Source organism: Pan paniscus, chromosome 1 (assembly GCF_029289425.2).
Source record: "Pan paniscus chromosome 1, NHGRI_mPanPan1-v2.0_pri, whole genome shotgun sequence".
Lineage (NCBI taxonomy): Eukaryota > Metazoa > Chordata > Mammalia > Primates > Hominidae > Pan > Pan paniscus.
This window is the reverse complement of record NC_073249.2, coordinates 23,577,094-23,602,668: the sequence shown is the minus strand read 5'-3', so window position 1 is coordinate 23,602,668 and position 25,575 is coordinate 23,577,094. Positions and strand designations below refer to the sequence as shown.

At 50.2% G+C, this 25,575-nt stretch overlaps 1 protein-coding gene across 1 annotated transcript; it reads right to left on the bottom strand.

Annotated features, from left to right (window-relative positions):
* Positions 1–1,943: 1,943 nt before the first annotated feature.
* Positions 1,944–7,143, bottom strand: LEFTY2 (left-right determination factor 2). The gene is made up of 4 exons (XM_003814914.6): positions 6,242–7,143; positions 5,107–5,353; positions 4,712–4,951; positions 1,944–3,145 (listed from the first exon to the last, which is right to left on the bottom strand). The coding sequence occupies exons 1-4, from the start codon at positions 6,489–6,491 to the stop codon at positions 2,782–2,784; spliced, it is 1,101 nt and encodes a 366-aa protein (XP_003814962.2). The 5' UTR covers positions 6,492–7,143; the 3' UTR covers positions 1,944–2,781.
* Positions 7,144–25,575: the final 18,432 nt, after the last annotated feature.

Sequence of the window (25,575 nt, the reverse complement as noted above, 5' to 3'; positions counted from 1 at the left end):
GGGACTACAGGCGCCCGCCACCACGCCTGACTAGTTTTTGTTTTTTTAGTAGAGAAGGGGTTTTACCATATTGGTCAGGCTGGCCTTGAACTCCTGACCCCAGCTGATCCACCCTCCTCAGCCTCCCACAGTGCTAGGATTACAGGCGTGAGCCACCATGCCTGGCCTAGCATGTGCTATGTTTTTATACAACTGACAGCACGGTAAGTGTGTTTATATCAGCATCACCACAAACACATGAGTAATGGGTTGTGCTAGGACATTATAATGACTATGATGTCACTAGACCATAGGGATTTTTCAGCTCCATTGTAATTTTATGGGACCACCATTGTGTATGTGGTCTGTCATTGACCGAACTATCATTTTGCGGTATATGACTGTATAACTTTCTCCACAGACAAGCATAAGGAAACCCAGCTCAATGGGAAAGCTAAATGGAGGGGAATTGCATAAGACAGCTCCCAAATGACATTTTAACCTAATGCCTGTGTCATCAGCAGAGCAGCTTATTGCGGACTGGCATAGGAAGAAGTTTATAACCCATTCTGTGGGATAGAGATTCAACACGCTCGCATTACCTCAGGCTGTTTCTTCATCTAAAAAATAGGATTAATAATACCCACCTCATGGGATAGCTGCAAGAATTAAGTGACATGTGACAATGCCTAGCCCAGTTCCCTGGTTCATAGTGAATGGTCAAGAAATGTTAGCTCGCTTACCACACTATTGTCAACCCCCATTGCCCATCACCACTATTGTAGGGGTTACAGTGCTTTCTAAAGAGGAGGCAGGCCGGGCACCGTGGCTCACGCCTGTAATCCCAGCACTTTGGGAAACTGAGGTGGGCGGATCACTTGAGGTCAGGAGTTCAAGACCAGCCTGGCCAAATAGCAAAACCCCGTCTCTACTAAAAGATGCAAAAATTAGGCTGGGCACAGTGGCTTATGCCTGTAATCCCAGCATTTTGGGAGGCCAAGGCGGTCGGATCACCTGAAATCAGGAGTTCGAAACCAGCCTGGCCAACATGGTGAAACCCCGTCTCTACTAAAAAAATACCAAGGGCCGGGCACGGTGGCTCACACCTGTAATCCCAGCACTTTGGGAGGCCGAGGCAGGTGAATCACGAGATCAGGAGTTCGAGACCAGCCTGGCCAACATGGGGAAACCCCATCTCTACTAAAAATACAAAAAATTAGCTGGGCGTGGTGGTGGGCGCCTGTAATCCCAGCTACTTGGGAGGCTGAGGCAGGAGAATCGCTTGAACCTGGGAGGCAGAGGTTGCAGTGAGCTGAGATCACGCCACTGCACTTCCGCCCAGGTGACAGTGCGAGACTCATCTCAACAACAACAACAACAACAACAAAACCCAAAGAATTAGCCGGCCATGGTGGTGGTCGCCTATAGTCCCAGCTACTTGGGAGCCTGAGGCAGAAGAATTGCTTGAACCCAGGAGGAGGAGGTTGCAGTGAGCCGAGATCATGCCACTGCACTCCAGCCTGGGCAACAGAGTGAGACTCCGTCTCAAAAAAAAAAAAAAAAAATTAGCTGGGCATGGTGGCACATGCCTGTAATTCGGGAGGCTGAGGCGTGAGAATTGCTTAAACCTGGGAGGGAGGCAGAGTTTGCGGTGAGCCATGATCGTGCCACTGCATTCCAGCCTGGGTGACAGAGCCACACTCTGTCTCAAAAAAAAAAAAAATGAGGCTGCAGTGCTTGCTTTGGCAACACATAAACTAAAGAGGAGACATCTGTGAGTGATTGTTTAATATTTTTGGAATGAGAGTTGTGTGAGAAAATAGAAATATCATAAATGAAAGCCTCATCTATATAAATTTAGCTATTATAGTCTTGCGCCCTAGAGGTTGGGGGTCCTTTCTTCAGATCATTGTGTTGCTCTCATTCCCCATTATTGCTCCTGGAAATTAAAAACAGACACAGAGTGAAACATCATTTTTTATTTCTTCTGAGTATCTACATTCAATTGCTTTAGCTAAATTAACAAAAAACATGCAAATACATGTGGTTTCTGGTGACAAGTTCTCTAAGACAGTGTGGGAAATGACCTAAATATGCACAGGCAAGGCTCAGTCTCCAGAGGGGTGGGCAGGGGTAGGTAGGGGCTGTCTGATCCCCAGGGCAATGAAGTTCTTAGAGCTGAAGCCTAGCTCCTCCTTTTTAAGAGGAAATGACAAGCCAAAGCCTTCTGCGTTTGTTTGAGATCCTACCTTGTGGCCCTGTCAGAACCAGAATCCAGGTATCCTGATTCCCTGTCCACTGCCCCCAGCCTGAAGCCCTTCATCCTTCCTCTTAGCACCCTCTCAGGGGAACAGGGGCCTAGGTATGTTTACAAAAGTCCAGAATGGGTCAGTATTTGGGGGAAATAGAGATTTGAAGCTTTTAATTCCTCATATAATACAGCAATTCAGTTCTGTTTCCCCAGTTCTAATCATAGGGTATTATTGTTCCGGACTCAGTGAAGAATTTGCCAGAGAACAGAAACTCCCAGCTGAAAATGTGTGCATTGCTCAGCTGTATCTTGTAATCAGCATGCCAGCATTTCCTACTAGAGCTCAGCATCTGAGTTGCATTATTTACTCACGTAAGTGCTTAGGATGGGTGATGGACGGGAAAGACAGGAAATGGAAGGACACAGGGTGAAGGTCATACAGGAGCACTAAATTGGGATGGAGTAACTTGCTAAGTATAAAGTTAAGACCTACATTAAGACCACCTCTATGCACACATTCAGTTAGAGGGCTCAATGGATACACCAGGCGCCTACGGCTGGAGCCTCCTTGGCACGACCGCCCCATCCGAGGCACAGCTGCACTTCTGCACCCTCATGTTGGGCAGGCTGACCACCTGGGGCCTGGTCCTGCCTCCCTCCTTGATGCTGACGATCATGGGCAGCGAGGCAGTCTCCGAGGCGATACACTGTCGCGGCCCCAGAAATGGCCAATTGAAGGCCAGGGCCTCCGGGGGCTGCTGGCAGGTGCCCACACACTCGTAAGCCAGGAAGCCCGGGGGCTCCAGCACCCAGTTCTTGGCCCACTTCATCCCCTGCAGGTCAATGTACATCTCCTGGCGGCAGCAGCGGGTGCCCTCGGTCATTGGTGCTTCAGGGTCACAGTCGCCCTGAGCTCTGTGTGGGCAAAGAGAGCAGGGTCAGAGGTCATCTGGGAAGGCTGAAGTCAGAAGGCCTGGGGCACAGCTTAGTGGGCAACTGGGAGGGAGGTTTATGATCCAGCTCTCACTATGTTCTAAAAGCTGGATATTTGTGAGAAGATGAATGAATAAACATATCTGAAACATAAATAATAAATCAGCTACTATTAATTAAAGGTATCCTAATAGGCCAGACAATGAAGGAGGTACTTCACATGTATTATCTCAGGTGACGTCTGCATTTCATCCTCAGGTAGGTTCCAGCATTATCCCCATTCCACCTGAGGCCACTGACACCCAGAGGTGTTCGGTGATGGGCCAGAGGACCTACAGCCAGTGGAAGGCAGAGCTAGATGGAGGCCAGGCCAACCGGCTCCAAGGCCTCTTCTTAACCACTGTGCTACACAGCCCCCATCTGCTCCAGAGAGCTAACTTGTCCATGAGAAAGAATTCACCAAAGCAGAAGGAAAGCTCATTGCCCCTAGTAACAGCTAAAGCTAGGATTTTTCAAAGATTTAATCATGGAGAAGGGTAAAGTGAAAGTAGATGATTACAATCGTGTATATGGAGTCAATGGCAATACAAAAATCCATTGAAAATTGTCAAAGATATTTTTAAATAAAATAAATCATACAATTCTCCTGCCACAGCCTCCCAAGTAGCTGGGATTACAGGCACCCGCCACCACGCCCAGCTAATTTTTATATTTTTAGTAGAGACGGGGTTTCACCATGTTGGCCAGGCTGGTCTGGAATTCCTGACCTCAGGTGACCCGCTGGCCTCCACTCCCAAAGTGCTGGGATTACAGGCGTGAGCCACCATACTTGGCCTTATAATTTTTTTTTTTTTTGTCATTTCTTTAAAACTTTTTTTTTTTAATTTTTTTAAGGATAGGATTCCACTGTGTGGCCGAGGCTGGTGTCAAACTCCTGGCTTTAAGCAATCCTCCACCTCAGCTTCCCAAAGTGTTGGGATTACAGGCATGAGCCACTGCAGCTGGCCTGAATAATATAATTTCTTTTTCTTTTCTTTTCTTTGTTTCCTTTTTTTTTTTTTTTTTTTTTTTTTGAGACAGAATCACGCTCTGTCCCCCAGGCTGGATGGAATGCAGTGGTGTGATCTCGGCTCACTGCAACCTTCACCTCCCGGGTTCAAGCGATTCTCCTGCCTCAGCCTCCTGAGTAGCTGGGATTACAGGCGCGCGCCACCACGCCCGGCTAATTTTTGTATTTTTGGAAGACACGGGGTTTCATCATGTTGGTCAGGCTGGTCTCAAACTCCTGATCTTGTGATCCAGCCCGCCTCGGCCTCCCAAAGTGCTAGGATTACAGGTCTGAGCCACCACGCCTGGCCAATAATACAATTTCTGCCATTAGAAACCCTGACATGTAGTGGGCAATCGCTGGCATCCTGGGACAGTCTGCACCGCGCTCTCCCTACCCCTAGCCCACCGCCACCATCCGGTCCCCCAGACAGTCCTGGGGACGGGGGTCTGGACCACTCAGTGGCTGCTTGCCTCCCGTCTGCCCAGTCCTGCACCTACCCATAGTCCCTGAGGTCCAGGGTGTGCAGCTCCAGCTGGGGCTCCCCAAGCCCGGCTGGTGCCCCCTGCGAGGCAAAGCGGACCAGCTTGTGGGCGCCGGACGCCAGCGGGCCCAGATGCTCCCTCTGCACCGACACCTGTAGCAGCAGCGGCTGCCGGGGCCGGCTCAGCTGCTGCCAGAAGTTCACGGCCTCGGTCACGTCGAAGGCCTTCCAGCCGCTCTCGTGGACGGACACCAGCCTGAGACATGATACACACGACACGGAGACCCAGCGCCGCTTGAGGGCGGGGACTGGGACGGGCCCCGAGGACCCTGCACCGCCCCCTGCGTCCCCGCCCCCAAGCCGGGCCTAGCAGCCTCCTACTCCTGCCCTGCGCGCCCGCGCGACCCCCACCTGGAGTCGATGAGGGAGGTGCGGTTGGAGCCGTCGTCGCGGACGCGCAGCCACTCGACGGTCACCCGGGCCTGGGCGCTGCGCGGGGACAGCCGCCCGTGCCTGTGCAGCGCGGCCTTGGGGACGGGCTCCTGGAAGAGCCGCAGCACGGCCTGCACCAGTTCGCTGTTGGGCGGCAGCCGCTGCTCCATGCCGAACACCAGCAGGTGCGTGCTGGCCTCCGACGCCAGGAACCTGCCGGCCACCTCTGGGGACAAGAGCAGGGTCAGCAGGGCCTCCCCGGACTCCAGCGGAGCTCTGAGGATGGCAGGGCCACTGAGCTGGCAGCCAGGCCAGGAGACACCGGCCCTGTTCTATCTCTGGGGCAAACCCAGTTTACAAATCTCCCTTGGATCTGGGCCTTGTTTAGTAACAATTTCCATCCAGCAGGCAGGGGCGCCTGTGGGACCCTGGCTAGCAAGTTTGCCTCAGCTGAGATGCTGGGAGCAGAATCCTCACCCAGGTGCCTGGCACTGGCTCTAGCTCTGGGCACTGAGGAGCTAGGGAGGCGAGAGGCTGCAGGAGGATTCAGGCCCAGTTGCACCCCTGACAGCCAGGTATAACCCAGGTAGTCTACTTAGGTATTTTTCAGTTATCCAAACACGCTTCTATCCACAAGGACTCACTTTGATGTTCACAGTGCTGGGAGATGGCTAAGACATAGTCATACCCCTGTTCCAGATGAGCACATGGTGGAGAGAGGATTTTAAAGCCATTTACTCAAGGTCAGGCTCAGACCAGAGTGGCAGTGTGAAAACATACCCTGGGAGTCCAGCTGCACCAAGTGCCTTGAGGCACACACTCACCTGCTCCCCCAGCTCTACTTTCTCTCCTCTACCCTCCCCTTCTCTGATGTCTTGGTTTTTCCAGCAGGTCTAGCCTGGTGCACCTCCCCTGGGCTGGAGGGGGCCCTCAGTGCACAGCTGGAGACCCTGGGCCCAGGCCCGGCTCCTCCTCACTGCTCCTTGGACCGTGGCCCTCACACAGCCTCCCACAGAGTCCCAAAAGGCCAGGGGCCCTTCGACACCTCCAGAGTGGGCACAACCGGCCTGCCCCCGACCATGGGACCGGGGGCAGCAGGGAGGGAGGGTCTCACCTCGGAAGCTCTGGCTGAACCTCTTTCCGCGGGAGCGGTCCCCGTGGCTGCGCCGCAGCAGGACCACATACTGGGCCCTCACGTGGGCCGGGATGACCAGCTTCTCCATGTCGGCCCTGTCCAGTACGGGCACCTCGCTGAGCTGCAGCTGCCGCAGCAGGCTGCCCAGGAGCTGCTCCTCGGTCAGGGCCGCCCCGGGGCCAGCCAGGGGCAGCACCCAGAGTGCCCAGCAGAGCCACAGGGGCCACATGGTGCTGCCCTGGGGGAGCAGGAGGCAGAGTGGGGCTGTCCTCTAGGGAGGTTGAAGGAGGGTCTCAGGCAGCTGGGTGTGCTGAGAGCCAGGCTGGGCCAGCTTTATAGCTGGCCCTGGGCTGGCCTGGGGTGAAGGGAAGAGGGAGGGAGGGAGGGAGGGAGGTCACACCCCTGGGACCTCCTGGGAGCTCACAGCCAGACAGGTCCCTGAGCCTGGAGGAGGGGGCTGTCTAGAAAGGACAGGGCTGTCTGGATGCCACCCAGGCCTGGGGCCTCTGGCTGTGCTGTCAGCAGCTTGACAATATTTTTAGTGCCTGTTGAATTTTCCTGGCCTTACCCCAGCCCTGTTCTATGAAAAAGTGAGTCTATTCTGTGAAAAACAAAGTCCTGCTAGCCAGCTGCTTAAATCTCTTGAAGTCTCTTCTGGAGGCTGGGCTGGGTCCAGGTCTGCAAATCATAAAGGAAGGGCGGGAAGGATTCTGCCTTCCTGCTGGTTCTGGCCACATTCACAGAAGCCCCTTGGTCATCTCCCTCCAACCTACACTCCTTGCACACCCCCTGCCTCTCCCCGCACCAGGGGTCCCTCAGGGTTGTCGCACCGTCTTTGCCCTCCCCCCATGACATCCTCTGTCTAGACACGGTCAGGACACAAATCTGGCAGCTCTACTGTCTTTAGGAGTCCCAGGAACAGCAATTTCAGCACGTGCCTTTGCAGTCACGTGACCACAGCACAGGAGTCCTCCCTTCAGACAGCAGAATTATTCTGGGGTGTGCTCTCCCCAGTGAGCTGGCTGGCTGGTTCATGCCACCAGCACTCAGCTGGAGCCCAGGTCATTTCCAGACACAGACAAGGGACAGGAACTTAGAAAGCAGAGGCCAGAGCTGCCCAAAGGCATGACCTGTCCAAAGCCACAGGTACTGGGGGCAGATTGAGGTGGGAGCCCCCCTGTGTCTCCTCAAACACACATTTTAGACTGGCCGCGTTCAAATATGAGAACTGCCATCTGCTAACTGTTTGACCTGCTAGCAAGTGAGTTAACTTCTCAGTGCCTCAGTTTCCTCATCTACAGAAAGAGGGTGATGATCATAAGGTCTTCTTCATAGGGTTAGTGTGAAGATTAAATGCATTAATACATGCAGGATGTTTCACCCAGTGTCTAGTGACAGGTAAACACTCTGTAAGGGTTTGCTATCATTATTATCTGCCTCAAATCTGCATTCACAGGGTCGTGGCTTTTTGCATTTTTTTTCTTTTTTTTGACGTAGCCTCACTCTGTCACCCAGGCTAGAGTGCAGTGGCGCGATCTAGGCTCACTGCAACCTCTGCCTCCTGGGTTCAAGCAATTCTCCTGCCTCGGCCTCCCGAGTAGCTGGGACTACAGGCGCATGCCACGCCCGGCTAATTTTTTGTATTTTTAGTAGAGATGGGGTTTCACCGTGTCAGCCAGAATGGTCTCAATCCCCTGACCTGGTGATCCACCTGCCTTGGCCTCCCAGAGTGCTGGGATTACAGGCATGAGCCACCGTGCCGGGCCAGGTCGTGGCTTTTTATAAAACTATCAACAACAATAATAGCACACATTTCCTGAGTGCATGTGCCAGTCATTGTTCTAAGCTCTGAATGTGTATTCACACAGCCCTTAGGAGGCAGGTGTCAGTTTCAGGTGCATCTTGCAGATGCAAGGTCAGACCACTGCCTGGGGAAGTGACCTGCTCGCCAACCTCAATGAAGGGCTTGGGAGCTAAATGGAGCCTCTGTCTCTGTAGGCATCTCCCTCTGGCACTGGCATAGGGGATTTGAGGATGTGCAGGGGGAAGCTCTTCCCAAAACTCCACAGCCTCACTTGCCCATGTTCTGTCACATGAGTAAGGATGGTGGAGGAGGACAAGGACCCTGGGCCAAGGGGGCTGCCGGGCAAGGGGCATCCCCCTTCACCTTCTAAATGGGGGCACTCTGGCCCCTTTGTGGGAATGCTGTGTCACTGACAGATCTCTCCATGTCATCCCCCTGCTTCTGTCCTCAAACATTTCAGGCAGAGGAAGAGGGAATCTTCTGGTGCTCGAAGGTGGAATTTCTTTTGGATGAAAGCCCAGGGACTTCATGCCACCACATATATATGCAAATGCATATGTATATGTATATGGAAGTCTCATATTTGAACCCAGCCAGTCTACAGTGTGTGTTTGAGGAGGCATGGGGGGCTCCCACCTCAATCTGCCCCCAGTACCTGTGGCTTTGGACAGGCCATGCCTCTGGGCAGTTTTGGCCTCTGTTTTCTAGGTTTCTGTCCCTTGTTCTGTGTCTGGAAATGACCTGGGCTCCAGCTGAGTGCTGGTGGCATGAGCCAGTCCACTAGCTCACTGGGGAGAGCATACCCCAGAATGATACTGCTGTCTGAAGGGCTTTTCGCAGTGTGTGTGTTGGGGGAGTGTTTAGCATCAGAGAAGGGGAAGGGATAAGAATAACACTGATAATAAATGTAATGGGCTGAGTGTGGTGTGACTCACGCCTGTAATCTCAGCACTCGGGGAGGCCAAGGCAGGAGGATCACTTGAGGCCAGGAGTTCGAGGTCAGCCTGAACAATGTAGCAAGACCCCATCTCTACAGATAAGCATAAATAATAACCACAATGGCTAATAGTGCTTGTGGGCCACACACTGTTCTGAATGTTTTATATTTATTGTTAACTCTTTATTCTCACCATAACTTGAGGAGGAAGTTGCCGTTATTATTTCCTTTTTATAGATGAAGAAACTGAGCATAAAACTGTTGTCTGACTAGCCCACAGTCATACAGATAGTAGATGCTAGAGCTCAGGGTATCTGAAGGGAAGGAACAGGGATTTGGTCACATGTGTCCACAAACCAAGGTAAGAGGAAATACAGAAATCCTAACAGCTGACCCCGGGGTGGGAGAAGGAGACCCTTGGGGTCATAGAATCATGACCTCAGCTGCTTCTCTGTTTCCCTTTCCTTTTCTCTCCCATCTATATTTCCATGGGATTTGTGTAATTCACAAGGAGGAATTCAAATCCCATCTTGGCACTCATCTCCCATAGTTGGAACATCCCGTGAAATATAAATTCCCACCACTGTGTCCGGTCCAAACAAGACCTCCTGTTCTCTCTGTGACAAGGGTAGCTTTCTTCAAAAGAGAAGCTGTTGCCTTTCTTTGCAAGTGATTAACAGGGAAAGGACTTACTTGATGCAAACATTTGGGTCTTAAGTCAAGCCAAAAGGTGCAGAAGTGTCACATTTACAGGCAAGCCAGGACCTGCGGGCCTCAGTCTCTGGAAGCTGTTCTGGGCTGGTGTTTCATAAATATGCAATAGTCCACTACCCTTGCTGCTGGGTGACAGGAAGCCCTGTGGCTTATCACTGGTGCCAAGGATATCACACCCAGGCTGTCCTTGCATGCCACTACCCCCTCCCCAGAACCCCAACATATAGACCCACTGGGAGCTCACTAAGGCTGGACACTCACAATGAGACCTCACAGGCCCCTGTTCTGGTTCAGCAGGGACCTGCTGTTCCAGGGCTGAGGGAGGCCAGGCCCCTGCTGCTGCTGCTTCCCTGACCTGCAGATGCCCATTCGAGGTTCTCTTCCAGCTATGAAACACCACAGGGCTGAGAACCTCTGGAAGTCCCCAGGGATTCAGGAGCTCCTTCTACATCTGGGGTAACAGACCAGCTAAATTGAAACCTCATTTCCAGAGAAGATAGCAAAGTGGAGGGACCCCCCTACACCTTCTTGATTCCCTGCCTCCCCCTGGAGGGACCCCCCCACCTTCTTGATTCCCTGCCTCCCCCTGGAGGGACCCCCCCACCTTCTTGATTCCCTGCCTCCCCCTGGAGGGACCCCCCCACCTTCTTGATTCCCTGCCTCCCCCAGATGTCTTGCTGATATTTCTGCATCGGCCCCTCAGCACAGGACCAAAGCTAGAGCAGAGCCCTCAACAGGAAGTGAAACTACACAGTCAATATCCAGCCTCTCTAAGGACCGATCCTGCCTGCAGGGATGGGTGTCTGGGACGTAGTGCTCAGGGTGGCCCTGGGGGCCGCTGGTAGCCTGGGCAAGTGATCCATGATTGGGAAACTGAGATCCCTTCCTGATGTTGGGGGACCTCCCTTAGGTGGAGGAGCCGGGGAACATTTAGCACCAATGGAGGGGTTTGTCCAGCCAGACGCGACTTACCCTCTTTATTTCACCGGCTAGTTTGTAGAATCAGAGAGAGCTTAGCACTGAAATTGGCTATCCAGGCCATGCTCCTGCCCCCCAGGTTTTAGAAACGAGAAAATGAGGCTCAGAGAGATGACATCTTCCCCAGACACACACAGTCGATGATCCACGATCAATACTCCCATAAAGTCAGGTCTTCCCACTCCCAGACCAAAGTTCTTTCCACGCCCTCAAACTATTTCCAGTCCTGCCCTGACTCCCTGAAGCCAGTAGGGTCATCTGTCAGCCCCAGGCAAGCTGGGGACTCAGTCAACCCAGGGTCGGGTCTGGGCAGGGGGCAGGGAGGCGTGAGAAGCAGACAAACAGACAAAGGCCAAATCCCCCAGACTCCTGAGGCCCAAGATACAGGCCTGGGTCCTAAATGTGGATTCCCGGCAGCCTGAAGAGTTTTGTTGGGGAAATAAAATAATTGGGCAATTAGCTAGCAGCCAAAAGAAGAGCTTGAATGTGGATTGGGAAACTTTTTACAATGGTCTGATTAGTCGTCAGGAGGGAGGGCAGCCACCCTTTGTCATGCAGTGGAAGGAGCTGGGCCTCTGAGGGTCTGAGTGGAGAGTCTGGCTGTGGGGTCAGGTCAGCCTTGAAAAATTGTAAAAAAAGCCTCTTCTGTCCTGGTGGGAGGGAAGGTGTTTGAAGAACAGGGAATACTACTTAACCAAGCTGTCTCAATAAAAAATTACTAAAGTGGAAAAAATGCAGACTGTTTCTGAACCTCTATTGTTAGGGGTTTTAAGATGTTGTGAAGACTTTTTTTTCTTTGGAGATGTTATGTTGCAGATGCTCTAGGTGTAATTGTACGGATGCTGTGTGAGGATGTGGATGCTTTGCACTGCCAGGTGTTTTGTTGGTGTGCATATCCGTTAGGACTGAGGCACTTAGGACCAAAGTCTCTTCCAACCCAGATGACCTTCAGATAACCCAAACTTCTCCGCTTGCTCTGTCCTCCCTGGACCACTCCTGTCTCCCTAATACGGTGTTATCCGGCCCAGCCATCCCACCCACCCAGCTTGGCCATGATGGAGCCACGAGGCAAGCTGCCCCTGAGCTTTGGGGATGGGCTCCCCATTCCTCACCTCCTCTTAGCCCCAGACAGCTTTTCCACAACCCACTGCTCCAGCACCTCCCACCTTCCACCAGGTCTGGGGATGTTCCATGGGGGAGTCTCTGGGTCTAGTGATTTCTGCCCAGAATCACCTGAGAAACCTGTGTAAATACAGATTCCTGGACCCCAACTCAGGCCTCCTGAATGGACTTTGCTGGGGGCAGTGTCCAGTAATCTGAGTGTTAAAGACTCTATGCGCATTAGGTTTGAGAAGCAGGGGAGGGTGAGGATAGGTGGGGGCCAATAGCTGGCAAGGAAGCTGCCGGAGAATGCAGGTGAGAAGAACTCCGTCATTCCATTAAACTTATAACCTGGCCCTTCTGGATGATTCCTCCACTTCATGATTGTCAGTGATGAGAGAAAAGAACACAAATGGGAACAAACTAGAAAAACATTTTTTCCTGAGGTATTTTCTGGGTTTCTCTGAATATTTGAGAGTAAGAACAGGTGAACAGAGGGGTTTCTTTTCTCTCTCTCTCAATACCCTGAACATAATCAGGTTATATGCAAATTCAGCATTAAAACATTTATTTATTCATTTATTTTTTTGAGACAGAGGCTCACTCTGTTGCCTAGGCAGGAGTGCAGTGGTGCGATCTCGGCTCACTGCAACTTCCACCTCCCGGGTTCAAGTGATTCTCCTGCCTCAGCCTCCCAAGTGGTTGGGACTATGGGCACCCACAGTTACGCCCGGCTAATTTTTGTATTTTTAGTAGAGGTGAGGTTTCACCATGTTGGCCAGGCTGGTCTCAAACTCCTGACCTCAAATGATCCACCCACCTTGGCCTCCCAAAATGTTGGGATTATAGGTGTGAGCCACTGCGCTCGGCCTCAGCATCATAACATTTAATGCTCCAAAGTTAACAGTATGTAGGTCAATAGATCTATCAAAGTGTAATTATTTCCACCCTCCTCTAAATTTTTGTTTCTTCTCCACCCCCTCTGCCTCCCTCTCCTGCAAAAAACCCTTTTGTATCTTTCCCCACAGCTTCAGTACTTCCGGAAATTTTCTCCTACAAGACCCCTGACATAGGAGGCAGGAGACCAAGGTGCTGATTCTGACCTGTGCCTGCCTGGGAACACTTAGCCTGCCATTTCCATGCTCATGCAGAGAAGTTCCTATCTTGCCCCTGATCAGAAGCCACTATCATGACTCCCCGCATCACAGAAGTTTCTTCTCCTTAGTTTACCGGGAAGCTCTTCTCCAGGTTCCACCCTGGATTTCCAACCCCCACATCCTGCCCTTGCCACTGCCCTACGCCCCCAGCATTCTGAGGCCCTGAATGGTCATCTCTTTGCTCATTCTTTTTCCCACGCTTGCGTGCCCTTCATCTCTTCTTTACCTTTGAAATCACAGCTCATCTGGCAAGCCTCAGCATAACACTCACTTTCTTCATGAAAATCCTCCCGTCCTGTTCTGACCACTCCCGCCTCTCGCTGCTTTGCTCATCGCTGTGTTCTCCGGGTGGCCCTTGGTCCCTCATGAACACAGTGGGATGACACCTTCTCCTGGCATCATAGAGAGATATGCCCAGATGCTCCCATACAGCACAGGCTCAGCAAAGGGATTCCCTCTTACTCCATCCTGTAATTATGCCGAGCATACTGCACAGAAAATAATTGGTGCTCAAATGCTATTTGCTGAAAGAAAGAAAAAGAGAGAGAGAATAGATGGATCATACCTTTTTTGCTAAGAAATTTAAAATGGAAAATTTGAGACATGAGATTTTAGTCCAGATTAAGGCCAGTATTCTTTAAGGAAACTGGTAACCAACAAACACAACTTTAAAGTTGAAAAAACAGGCTGGGTGCGATCGCTCAACGCTTGTAATCCCAGACCTTTGGGAGGTTGAGTCTGGAGGATTGCTTGAGTCCAGGAGATTGAGACCAGCCTGGGCAACATACTGAGACCCCATCTCTACAAAAAATTTAAAAATTGGCCATGCATAGTGGCATGCACCTGTGGTCCCAGCAACTCAGGAGGCTGAGGCAAGAGGATATTTTGAGCCCAGGAGGCAGAGGTTGCAGTGAGCCAAGATCGTACCACTGCACTCTAGGCTGGATGATAGAGCGAGACCCTGTCTCAAAAAAAAAAAGAAAAAAGAAAAAGAAAAAAAAATACAGACAGTGAAGAAGGTAAGAAGTGTCTCTCTTATTCTGACACCTAACCCCTGGTCAGCTTCCCCAAAGCAGCGCTCTATCTTGTATGCACTTCCAGGACAGTCTAAGCTTGCCAAAGCCCAGGTGTGTGATAACACTGTGTATGCAGGAACATTGTTCCCCTGTACCCTGATTTCACCTGGGGACACATCTTCAACCACCTCCCTTCCCTCGGAGATGCAGTTCTCCTGACCTCACAGGATTCCCTTGGCCTTTCTTTAGGATCACCCTGTTCTAGATGGAAAATGTTAAAGACTCGGATCGTGTCTTCTAGGCTGTGGGTACTAAGTCCATGAAGCAGAGGGAGCGTTCTCACCAGCCCAGGGAAGAGGATCCATGGGGGCTGTGGTATTGATAATGAGGGTCATTACCCTGTTCCCTAATCTCCAGAGTGTGGCTGATAAGCAGGGAGGGAGGATTTGCACATTCTGACAGATAATTGGAAAGGTGGGCCAAGTAAACAAAATTCAGAATAATGAATATGGAGTCATTTGGGAATCCCCGGGATAAGCCCTGTCCTGCTGGGGTAGATCCTCTTCTCCAAACCTGCAGCATTTCATCAACAGCTCAGCCCTGCAGCTGTCGTGGAGAGGAAACGAGCTTTTGCCATCCACACTTGTGAGAAGCTACTGGCGTATTTGACCCCCTTCCTGCATGTTCATTAGGGAATGTGACACTCCAGCCACCAAGCGGCCCTGACACCTCCTAGAAACACTTTTTGCTTCCTCTGCAATGCAACGCTAAGCTATCCCTTCAGCATTTGGCCTGCCTCTTGGTTTTGGAGCCCTGAGAGGTTCCTGGTGGGAGCTGATGAGTTTTCCAAAGAACCTTTTGGGTGGGTAGGGGTGTATGTGTGTGTGCACGTGTGGTGTATGTAATTAAAGACATGTCTTGGTACAAAATCAAATAGCACAGAAGAGTCTACAGTGAAAAGCAGTAAGCAATAATCTCCACTCCACCCTTCCCCACTCCAGCGGTCAGTTCTGAGGGTTTACCTCCAAAACAATAAACAGAATACTTGTGCCTCTTTTTTTCTTTTCTTTTCTTTTTTTTTTTTGAGATGGAGTCTCGCTCTGTCACCCAGGCTGGAGTGCAGTGGCACAATCTCGGCTCACTGCAACCTCCGCCTCCCGGGTTCAAGCAATTCTCCTGCCTCAGCCTCCCGAGTAGCTGGGACTACAGGCAAATGCCACCATGCCCGGCTAATTTTTCGTATTTTTAGTAGAGATGGGTTTACACCATGTTGGCCAGGAAGGTCTCAAACTCATGGCCTCAGGTGATCTGCCCACCTTGGCCTCCGAAAGTGTTGGGGTTACAGACTTGAGCCACTGCGTGTGGCAATTTTTTTTTTTTTTTTTTTTTTTTTTTGAGACACAGTCTTGCTCTGTTGAGCAGGCTGGAGTGCAGTGGTGCGATTTCGGCTCACTGCAACCTCCACCTCCAAGTTCAAGCGATTCTTGTACCTCAGCCTCCCAAGAAGCTGGGATTATAGGTGCGAGTCACCATGCCGGGCTAAGTTTTTGTATTTTTAGTAGAGACAGGGTTTCACCATGTTGCCCAGGCTGGTCTTGAACTCCTGGCCTCAAGTGCCTCCTGGCCTCAACTCCTGCCCGCCTCAGCCTCCCAAAGTGCTGGGATTACAGGCATGAGCCACCGCGCCCAGGCTTTTTTTTTTCTTTTTAGCTTCATTCTTTTATCCATTTAACAAACATTTACGGAAGGTCTGAACCAGCCGTACACGGTGCTATGCGCTTTAAATGGCTTTGCTTTTCCCTGAAACCAAGAGGCAGAGAGGAATGGAAGGGCTGGCTGAGGGAAGAGAAGCAGAGCAGGAAGTCAGGCTGGTCAAGGCTGGGTCAGGAGACCCCATCTACAGGAACCTGCTCCTGCACAGAGGCCGGGCTGCTCATCCCGACTGGATGCTTCTGTCCACCCATAACGCCCACTCGACGGGCAGTTTCAACACTGTGCTGCTGGGAAGAGGGCTTTCAAATTTGGCTGGGAGTTGGAAGAAGCTAAAAGGGGAGAGGGTCCCAGAGCAACCCCCCACCACAATGAGAGGAGCTGGGAGCAGAGCCCCTGGACCTCAGGAGAAGCACCATGAGCTCCCCGGGCTCCCACTGATCTTTTGAATACTGAACTAGAGAAGGTAGAATGACCAGGTCCATGTGTAAGACCTGCAAAGACCTTAAGCCCTGAACACCACTAGGCTGTGAACTCTGCCCTCCAAGGCTGACAGTGAAGGGCCCGCTAGGTTGGTCTTCAGGGCAGCAAGAAGGAGGAGTCAGGAGGTGGCATCCACACACTACCCCCATACCCAGAAGTGGGGAGGGGAGACCTAGAGGCACAGAAGGCAAAAGTAGCTTGAAAATGGCAGACAAGAGGGCTGGCAGGGGACAACAGGCTTTGCCACCAGCATCTACGCAGCCCACTGGCCTGAGGGGCTCCTTTTTGCGGGGGGACTCTGGGGAGGTGGTCCTGAAAGAAAGAGCTGTGGAATCAGGCCAGGGGCTCCGGCCTCTTCTGCCTAGGCGGAGCAGCAACAGGCTCAGCAGCGTCCCAGCCCCCTGCTTAGCTCCTCCCCCTAGGTCCCCTGCTGGGCACAGGGCAGGACAGACAGAGGCAGGGAAGTAGAGGGAAAGGGCGAGCGGGCAGATGGAAGTGCAGGGAAATGTTGCGACTTCCATCCGTCTTTTAAAAAATGACACACAGGAGTCCGTGTTTAAGGAACTCTAAGGTGGTGCCAAGAGACAGAAATGTTTCTGGGCCAGAAAATAGGAAGTTAGTGGCAGGTCCCCAAAAAGAAAAGGCACTCCAACTGTCAAAAGGAAGCAAGTCAGGAATACTTTTTTTAATTTTTATTTTTAGACAGTGTCTCACTCTGTCACCCAGGCTGGAGTACAGTGGCATGATCTCGGCTCACTGCAACCTCCGCCTCCTGGGCTCAAGCGATCCTCCCACCTGAGCCTCCCAAGTAGGTAGGACTATAGGCACACACCACCACTCCTGGCTAATTTTTGTGTGTTTTTGTTTTTTGTTTTTTGTTTTTTTTTGTAGACACAAGGTTTCACCACGTTGCCCAGGCTAGCCTTGAACTCTAAGTTAGGATTCTTAACTTGGACAATATCTACTGGCTCCCTGTTGTGAAAGACAAGAATTTAGCTCCTTCCCCCTTTGGCATTTCATTCCCTACCCCCCACCAATTGTAATAAGTGCACTGGTAATTTCAGTTCTTTTTGTTAATTTTGCACATTTAAACAATACACTAAAACCTCTATTTCCTGCTCCCCAAGCTTTAGGGAATGTCTCAGTGTTTCACCAGGTAAAGCCAGGCAATGAGGCACCCCTCATCTACCACCTCTACCAGCTACATCCTTACCTGTGTGTGCTCAGGTCTGACAACCTTTACATTCTGTTCAGTCCTTTGTTTACAAATTGATTTTAAATGCTGAAAACACCAATTAATAACATTATATAATTTTTAGATTAAGCAAATAAATTTCACCGTAGAAGATTTAAACAATCCTGATACTGCCGGGCACTGTGGCTCACGCCTGTAATCCCAGCACTTTGGGAGGCCGAGGTGGGTGGATCACCTGAGGTCAGGAGTTAGAGACCAGCCTGGCCAACATGGTGAAATCCTGTTTCTACTAAAAATACAAAAATTAGCTGCGTGTGGTGGCGGTTGCCTGTAATCCCTGCTACTCGGGAGGCTGAGAGGAGGTGGAGGTTTCAGTGAGCCAAGATCGTGCCACTTGTACTCCAGGCTGGGTGACAGAGCGAGACTCTGCCTCAATAATTAAATAAATAAATACATAAATAAAAATAAACAATCCTGATAAAACAAAAACGTCCATATTCTAATACCTCTTCATCTTCCCTGCCTCCCTGCAAACTCTTCTTTTACATTTTTTTCTTCTTTTTTTTTTAGAGACAGGGTCTCGCTCTGTCACCCAGGATGGAGTGCAGTGGTGTCATCATAGCTCACTGCAGCCTCAAACTCCTGAGCTCAAGCAACCTTCCCACCTCAGCTTCCTGAATAGCTGGGACAACAGGTGCCTGCCACCACACCTAGCTAATTTATTTTTGTAGAGATGTTTCAACATCTCTACAACTGTCGACGGGCAGTTTCAACACTGTGCTGCTGGGAAGAGGGCTTTCAAATTTGGCTGGGAGTTGGAAGAAGCTAAAAGGGGAGAGGGTCCCAGAGCAACCCCCCCACCACAATGAGAGGAGCTTGCAGCAGAGCCCCTGGACCTTAGGAGAAGCACCATGAGCTCCCTGGGCTCCCACTGATCTCCATGTTGCCCAGGCTCGTCTCAAACTCCTGGGCTCAAGTGATCCTCTTGTCTCAGCCTCCCAAAGTGCTAAGATTATAGGTATGAGCCATCATGCCCAGCCTCTGAAAACTCTTGCAAGGTAATTAATCATTGCTATCATTCTGGTATGCATCCTTTGAGACATTTTTTCTATTAATTTGTACTTATATATACATACAAAATATATATTTTGCATTCTTTTCTCTTTCACATAATTGGGATCAAACTGCACATAACTCCATGCAACTTGCTTTTCTCACTTAACAGATGTCTTAGAGATATTTCCATGGTGGCCCACCAAGTTCGATTCCATTCTTTTCACTGCTGAATACTATGTCAAGGTGGAGAAGCATTCCTTTGGCTTGAGCCCGGGAGTTCAAGACCAGCCTGGGCAACACAGTGAGACTCTTAAACTGTCTTAAAAATTAGAAGCATTCCCCTGATGGACTTTTAGATTTTTTCCATGTTACAAACAATGCTGCAATGAAAATTCTTGAGCATTCCTCTTTGTGCACCTGTAGGTGGGTATTTCTCTAAGGTAGATACTGAGAACTAGGGAGAAGGATGTACATATTTTACAGTGTTATCAGATTCTGGCAAATTGCCCTCCAAGAAGTTTCCACCAATTTATAGACTCATTCATTTGTGTGAGAGAGCCTATCTCTGCATGTCCTTACCCTTTATTATTTTTTTTTTTTGAGATAGAGTCTCGCTGTGTCACCCAGACTGGAGTGCATTGGCGTGAACTCAGCTCACTGCAACCTCTGCTTTCCGGGTTCAAGCAATTCTCCTGCCTCAGCCTCCCAAGTAGCTGGGATTACAGGCGTCTGCCACCATGCCCAGCTAATTTTTGTATTTTGGTAGAGATGGGGTTTCACCATGTTGGCCCGGCTGGTCTCAAACTCCTGACCTCGTGACTCGCCCGCCTTGGCTTCCCAAAGTGCTGGGATTAAAGGCGTGAGCCACCGCGCCCAGCCTGAAGTCCTTTAACTGTGGGAAATCTCTGCCTTTTCTGTCTTCTTTTAATACTATCTCATCCTACCAACCCTCTTCGTCTCCTCTCCATGATCTCTGTTCTCTAGATCTAGAACTGATGGAATATCTACATTTCACCTTTCCTTTGTTTTTCTCTGCCCTTGGCCCCACATTCTGAAATATCATATCTTTATAGTTTATCCCTTCTCTTGCTGTTTTTTAAACAAAGTTTTTATTTTAGAATAATTTCATATTGATAGAAAAATTGCAAAGATGGTACAGATAGTTCCCATATATCCCACATAAGTTTACTCTATTATTAACATTTACATTAGTATGGTACCTTTGTTATAATCATTGAAGCAATATTGATACAAAATCCACACTTTACCCAGATTGTCTTAGTTTTCACCTAATGTCCACTTTTTGTTCCAGGATCCCACTCATCACACTATATTACATGTAGTTGTCTTGTCTCCTCTTGGCTGTGACATTTGGGTTTTTATTTTCACAAGTAATATTAAAATGTCCAAAGCTCCTTTTTTTATTATGGAATCATTCTGAGAATATGAATTATAATCTTAAAGTATTTTATGTTCCCCCCAAGTATTTGCTTGCTCTACAGTCAGTTCTTCAAAGGGGACCAACCTAAGCCATCGTCTATTACCATAGAGAAAGTAGAGCTGGGAGTCGTCATGATGAACACTTGTTCTTGGACAAAGACTCCCATTGGGCAGCTCTCCCATTGTGAATTTCAGCCATGTGCTGACTGCAATGGACAGGAGCATAGGCATCGAGGCCCTATCCACTGGGAGGTCCACGGGGGCTGTGAGCACAAGAGGCCACCTTGGACATCACCCAGATCCCTTCTCAATCTGGGTGATGGGCAGCTTCTGGGCTTCCCTAGGGATACTGACCTCAGGGCTGGGTAGCCCCTTCCCTCTGTCCTGAGGAAGCCTCCCCTAAACAAAGGAGCGCCCACCTGTGCCCAGAGCCTGGAGAAACCTCTGAGGTATGCAGATTGGGGGACTGTATGTAGGAGCCCAAACCTGACCAAAACACCTGTAGAGTCTGTGAGAAAGGAAGACTCCAGCTAGGTGGATGGGATGACCTCTGCAAGGCAGTCTGGAGACCGTCTGGAGGCCATGGGGATGGCAGCTCTCACTGGTGTGAGCCAAGCCACCTTTTCTTTTTCTTTTCTTTTCTTTTCTTTTTCTTTTTTTTTTTTGAGTTGGAGTCTTACTCTGTTGCCCAGGCTGGAGTGCAGTGGCCCAGTCTCGGCTCACTGCAATCTCTACCTCCCAGGTTCAAGTGATTCTCCAGCCTCAGTCTCCTGAGTAGCTAGGATTACAGGCGCGTGCCACCGCGCCCGGCTAATTTTTGTATTTTTAGTGGTCAGGCTGGTCTCGAACTCCTGACCTCGTGATCCACCCGCCTCGGCCTCCCAAAGTGCTGAGATTACAGGCATGAGCCACCACACCTGGCCACTGAGCCACCTTTTCTAAAAATTGGTATGAAATAGATAACGTATATATGGTCACCTTAAACAGGTCGCTCACGTTCTCTCCTCAGTTAAGGACCATGGAGCAAAGGCTCGAGGCTGGTCTGACACTCGTTGGGAGGGTAGCAGGGGTCCAATTGTTTGCATTGTCCCAGCATGAGGAACCACCAGTCTGGCTGAGCCCTGCCCCTCAGACCCACCATGGCTTGGTTTACATGTTTCTGTGTAGCAAGCCAAGGAGGTCTTGGTTGAACCTAGTGGTCATTAGAGGTATGGGAGTGGGGGACCATATCAGCAGTTTCCACTTTATTCTGAAGACAGTGGGATTTCTGAGACAGTCATGGTTTGAAAAGCTCGCTCAGCAGCCTTGTGGGGAATGGAGGAAAGGAGGCCAGGAGGAGTGGCCTCTGTGGTCACACAGAAGAAAAATTGTGGGACCTGAATCATGGCAGTAGCAAATGGGATAAAGCCACTAGCCATCCAGGAGGTGAGTCTATGGTGACCAAGGACCGAGTAGATGTGGCAGAGGAGACTCCCAGCCTGTAAGAGGAGGCGGGTCCAGATTTCAAGGGAGAAGACATCAGGTTCTGTCTGAGTGATGAGGAGCCTGTGGGAAATCTGGGAGGAGAAGTTACGGAACCATGACCCTGGGCAACATCAGCATAGCATGTAGGTGGTACCTGGAGCCATGGGGGGAAGAGGCCATCATCAGATGATATAGGAGAAGGACACTTATGAAGCCCTTTGGAGACATCCACCAGAACCTCTCCAGAGAAAGATTGTTGTGTAACAAATTATCTTGACTCGGTGGCTTAAACACCAAGCATTTATTGTCTCACCGTTCCTATGGATGAAGAATCCAGAAACAGTTTAGCTGCATGGTTCTGGCTCGGGGTTTCCCATGAGGTTGCCATGAAGATGTCGGCTAGGGCTGCAGTCGGCTGAAGGCTTACCTGGGGCCCGAGGATCCACCTGCAGGATTCACTCACATGGCTGTTGGCTGAAGGCTTCAGCTCCTCTTTGGCTCTTTGCAGAAGGCATCAGGTCCTCCCTGAGTGGACCTCTCCATGGGTCTTCAGAAGGCAGCTGCAGACCCACAACTTTTACTCAAGAGAGGAAGTCAGGGCTTAAAAGAGAAATCTGTGAATTGTCCAAATAGAAGTAATACTTGATGTCACAAAAACAAATGTCACAGAAAGAGAGAGACGGATTCTGACTTTATTTAAAAGTTGGGCCGGGCACGATGGCTCACACCTGTATTCCCAGCACTTTGGGAGGCCGAGGCAGGTAGATCACCTGAGGTTAGGAGTTCGAGACCAGCCTGGCCAACATGGCAAAACCCCGTCTCTACTAAAAATACAAAAATTAGCCTGGCATGGTGGCGTGTGCCTGTAATCCCATCTACTAGGGGGCTGAGGAAGGAGAATTGCTTGAACCTGGGAGGTGGAGGTTGCAGTGAGCCGAGATTGCGCCACTGCACTCCAGCCTGGGAGATAGAGTGAAACTCTGTCTCAAAAAAAAGAAGTTTGGGCCAGCCACAGTGGCTCACACTTGTAATCCCAGCACTTTAGGAGGCTGAGGTGGGGATTGCTTGAGCCCAGGAGTTCAAGACCAACCTTGGCAACATGGGGAAACCCCACCTCTACAAAAAATACAAAAACAATTAGCCAGACATGGTGGTGCACGCCTATAGTCCCAGTTACTTGGGAGGCTGAGGTGGGAGGATCACCTGAGCCTGGGGAGGTCGAGGCTGCAGTGAGCTGTGATTGCACCACTGTACTCCAGCCTGGGCAACAGAGTGAGACCCTGTCTCAAAATATATATATATATATTTTGATATTTTGCTCATTGTGATTTTTTGGTGTTAATTTTCACTTAAAAAATGTTAAATTAAAATATTGTTTATCTTGATTACTGAATTCTTTGGTGCCCTCTTAGATTTTGCATCCAAGGTGAGTATCCCACTGACCCCACCTGGGCCCAGTTCTAGGGAGAGTGGAGGGTCCCAGCTGGGGCCTGGGAGAATAGCAGGAAAGTGAGAAAACAAAGTCGAGAGAGGAAAGGGTTTCAGAAAGAAGGCATGGTCAATGAAGACACAGCAGCGGAGATGGGACCGTTCCTTCCTCTACCTTTGCCACGTCACTGTGGTTTTTTCTTAAATTTATCAAAGGTGGGAGGAGAATTTAGAACTTCCTAGAGTCCAGCCTCAGGCAGTGAGAGATATTTCCAGGCAGATCCCCAGGGAGCTTTGTAGCTTCGATGCCTGCCTCCCAGAGGTTGCAACACTATCTAAAGAGCAGAGCCCCCTCTAAGAAAATCATTTTTGAGGAGGGGGAAAAAGTTAACCCTGAAGCTTCAAATGGTGTCACCTCTCTTCAGAAGGACCAAGAATGTGAGTGAACTGGGTACAGTGGCTCACATCTGTAATCACAGCACTTTTGGAGGCCATGGCGGGAGGATCCCTTGAGCCCAGGAGTTCAAGGTCAGCCTGGCCAACATAGTGAGACCTCATCTCTAAAAACAAAATAAGATAAAATAAAAAATAAAAGAATGGGAATGAACGAGGAACGCTGTGGCTCCCTGATCCCCGTTTAAGGCTCAGTGTGCAGCGTTTGCATCTACATCTACCCGGGCTGGGTCTCCTTGCTGTCACACATGTTCTATTTCTACCCTCAAAACAATGGAGGACTTTGGAAGGGAAACTGAGGCCAAAACGCACAAACTAATTCATCCAAGGCCTTGCAGTGTGACTGCCATGTCAACAGGGTCAGGGTGTCCTGCTGAGATTTGAACCCACGCCCCCTGACCAGTCTAGGCTGCACCTTTGGCCCCTTAATCTAATGGGTAAACAATCTCCTAATCCTAGTAGATGGGCTACTTCTGGGCAGCAGGCTAATCCCATCCACAGTTCATTCATGCAATCCACATCTACTGAGCACCTATCCATCATCAGCCACCTCAGAGCTGGGGATACAAAGCCCGGGTCCCACCCTTGAGGAGCTCAGTGTTTAGTTAACAGGATGATAGTGGACAGGATACGAAGTGTGGCTGGGCCCAGGCCATGCTAATGTGGATTTCCATCAGCTTCCCACTGAGCAGCTGACTTCAGAATTTCCTTCTTTTGGGGTCAGAGGCCCTTCCACATTGACTGAACGGATGCAGCCCTGCCACTGACTGAGCAGTGGGCCTGGAGAAGGCCCTGGCACAGGGACGCACAGGTATAATCCTGGGTATAATCCCTTCAGACCTGCCTCTACTCTTGCCTCATTGCAGGAGGGCTGAGCCACAGCCTTGCTTGCAAAGCAAGTGGCATTCTTGCCACCCTAAAGGACACTGGCCCCAGTTAACGTGACCTGGCTTTGAAAGACCATCAGTGAAATAAGACTGGGATGGCCTGGCACAGTGGCTCATGCCTGTAATCTCAGCACTTTGGGAGGCCGAGGCGGGTGGATCACTTGAAGTCAGGAGTTTGACACCAGCCTGGCCAACATAGTGAAACCCTGTCTTTACTAAAAATACAAAAATTGGCTGGGCACAGTGCCTCACACCTATAATCCCAGCACTTTGGGAGGCTGAGGCGGGTGGATCACCTGAGGTCAGGTGTTCGAAACCAGCCTGGCCAACATGGTGAAATCCTGTCTCTACTAAAAATACAAAAAATTAGCTGGGCATGGTGGCAGGCACCTGTAATCCCAGCTACTTGGGAGGCTGAGACAGGAGCATCGCTTGAACCCAGGAGGCGGAGGTTGCAGTGAGCCAAGATCATGCCATTGCACTCCAGGCTGAACAACAAGAGTGAAACTCCATCTCAAAAACAAACAAACAAACAAACAAACACAAATTAGCTGGGCATAGTGGTGCGTGCCTGTAATCCCAGCTACTCAGGAGGCTGAGGCAGGAGAATCACTTGAATCCAGGAGGCAGAGGTTGCAGTGAGCCGAGAACACACCAGTGCACTCCAGCCTAGGTGACAGAGTGAGACTCCATCTCAAAAAAAAAAAAAAAAAAAATAAATAAATAAAAAGAAATAAGACTGAGCCTAAAAGAAATAAAGTGATGCCAGGAAATCCGTGGCTGAGACCCACATCAAGGATGCTGGCTTCTTCATTCAGCAGAGACCCCTCCAGCCTGCACTGTTCCTTCCTGCTTCTGAGTGGCCTTGCGCCCACTCCCAGGCAATGTCATGTGCTGGCCAAGCCCACAGAGCCCTGAGCCACATTGCCCAGGCCGGAGCCCAGTTCACCACTCCAGAGTCAGGTGGTCTTGGGTACCCTCCTTGCCTTGGCTTCAACATCTGCAGAATGAGGATAATAGAGTCTTTTTTCTAGGTTTTGTAAATCACTTGCTGTTTATTAGGCTCTAAACAGTTCCCAGAACATGGAAAACACTATGTAAATGCTTTAAAAAACAAAATAAATAAAAGAAGGGACCCGGGCACAGTGGCTTACACCTGTAATCCCAGCACTTTGGGAGGATCGCTTGGGCTCAGAAGGTCAAGCAGCCTGGGTAACAAAGTGAGACCCTGTCTCTACAAAAAATTAAAAAATTAGCTGGGCATAGTGGCATGTACCCGTGGTCCCTGCTACTCAGGAGGCTGAGGCAGGAGGATCCCTTGAGCCCAGTAGGTTGAGGCTGCACTGAGCTGTGTTTGCACCACTGTACTCCAGCCTAGGTGACGGAGCAAGACCCTGTGTCAAAAAATAATAAAAACAGAATAAAATAAGGAATCCAAGAGGCTCTTTGATCCCACTGCTTTCAGCAAGGATCCCATCATCCATGGAGTG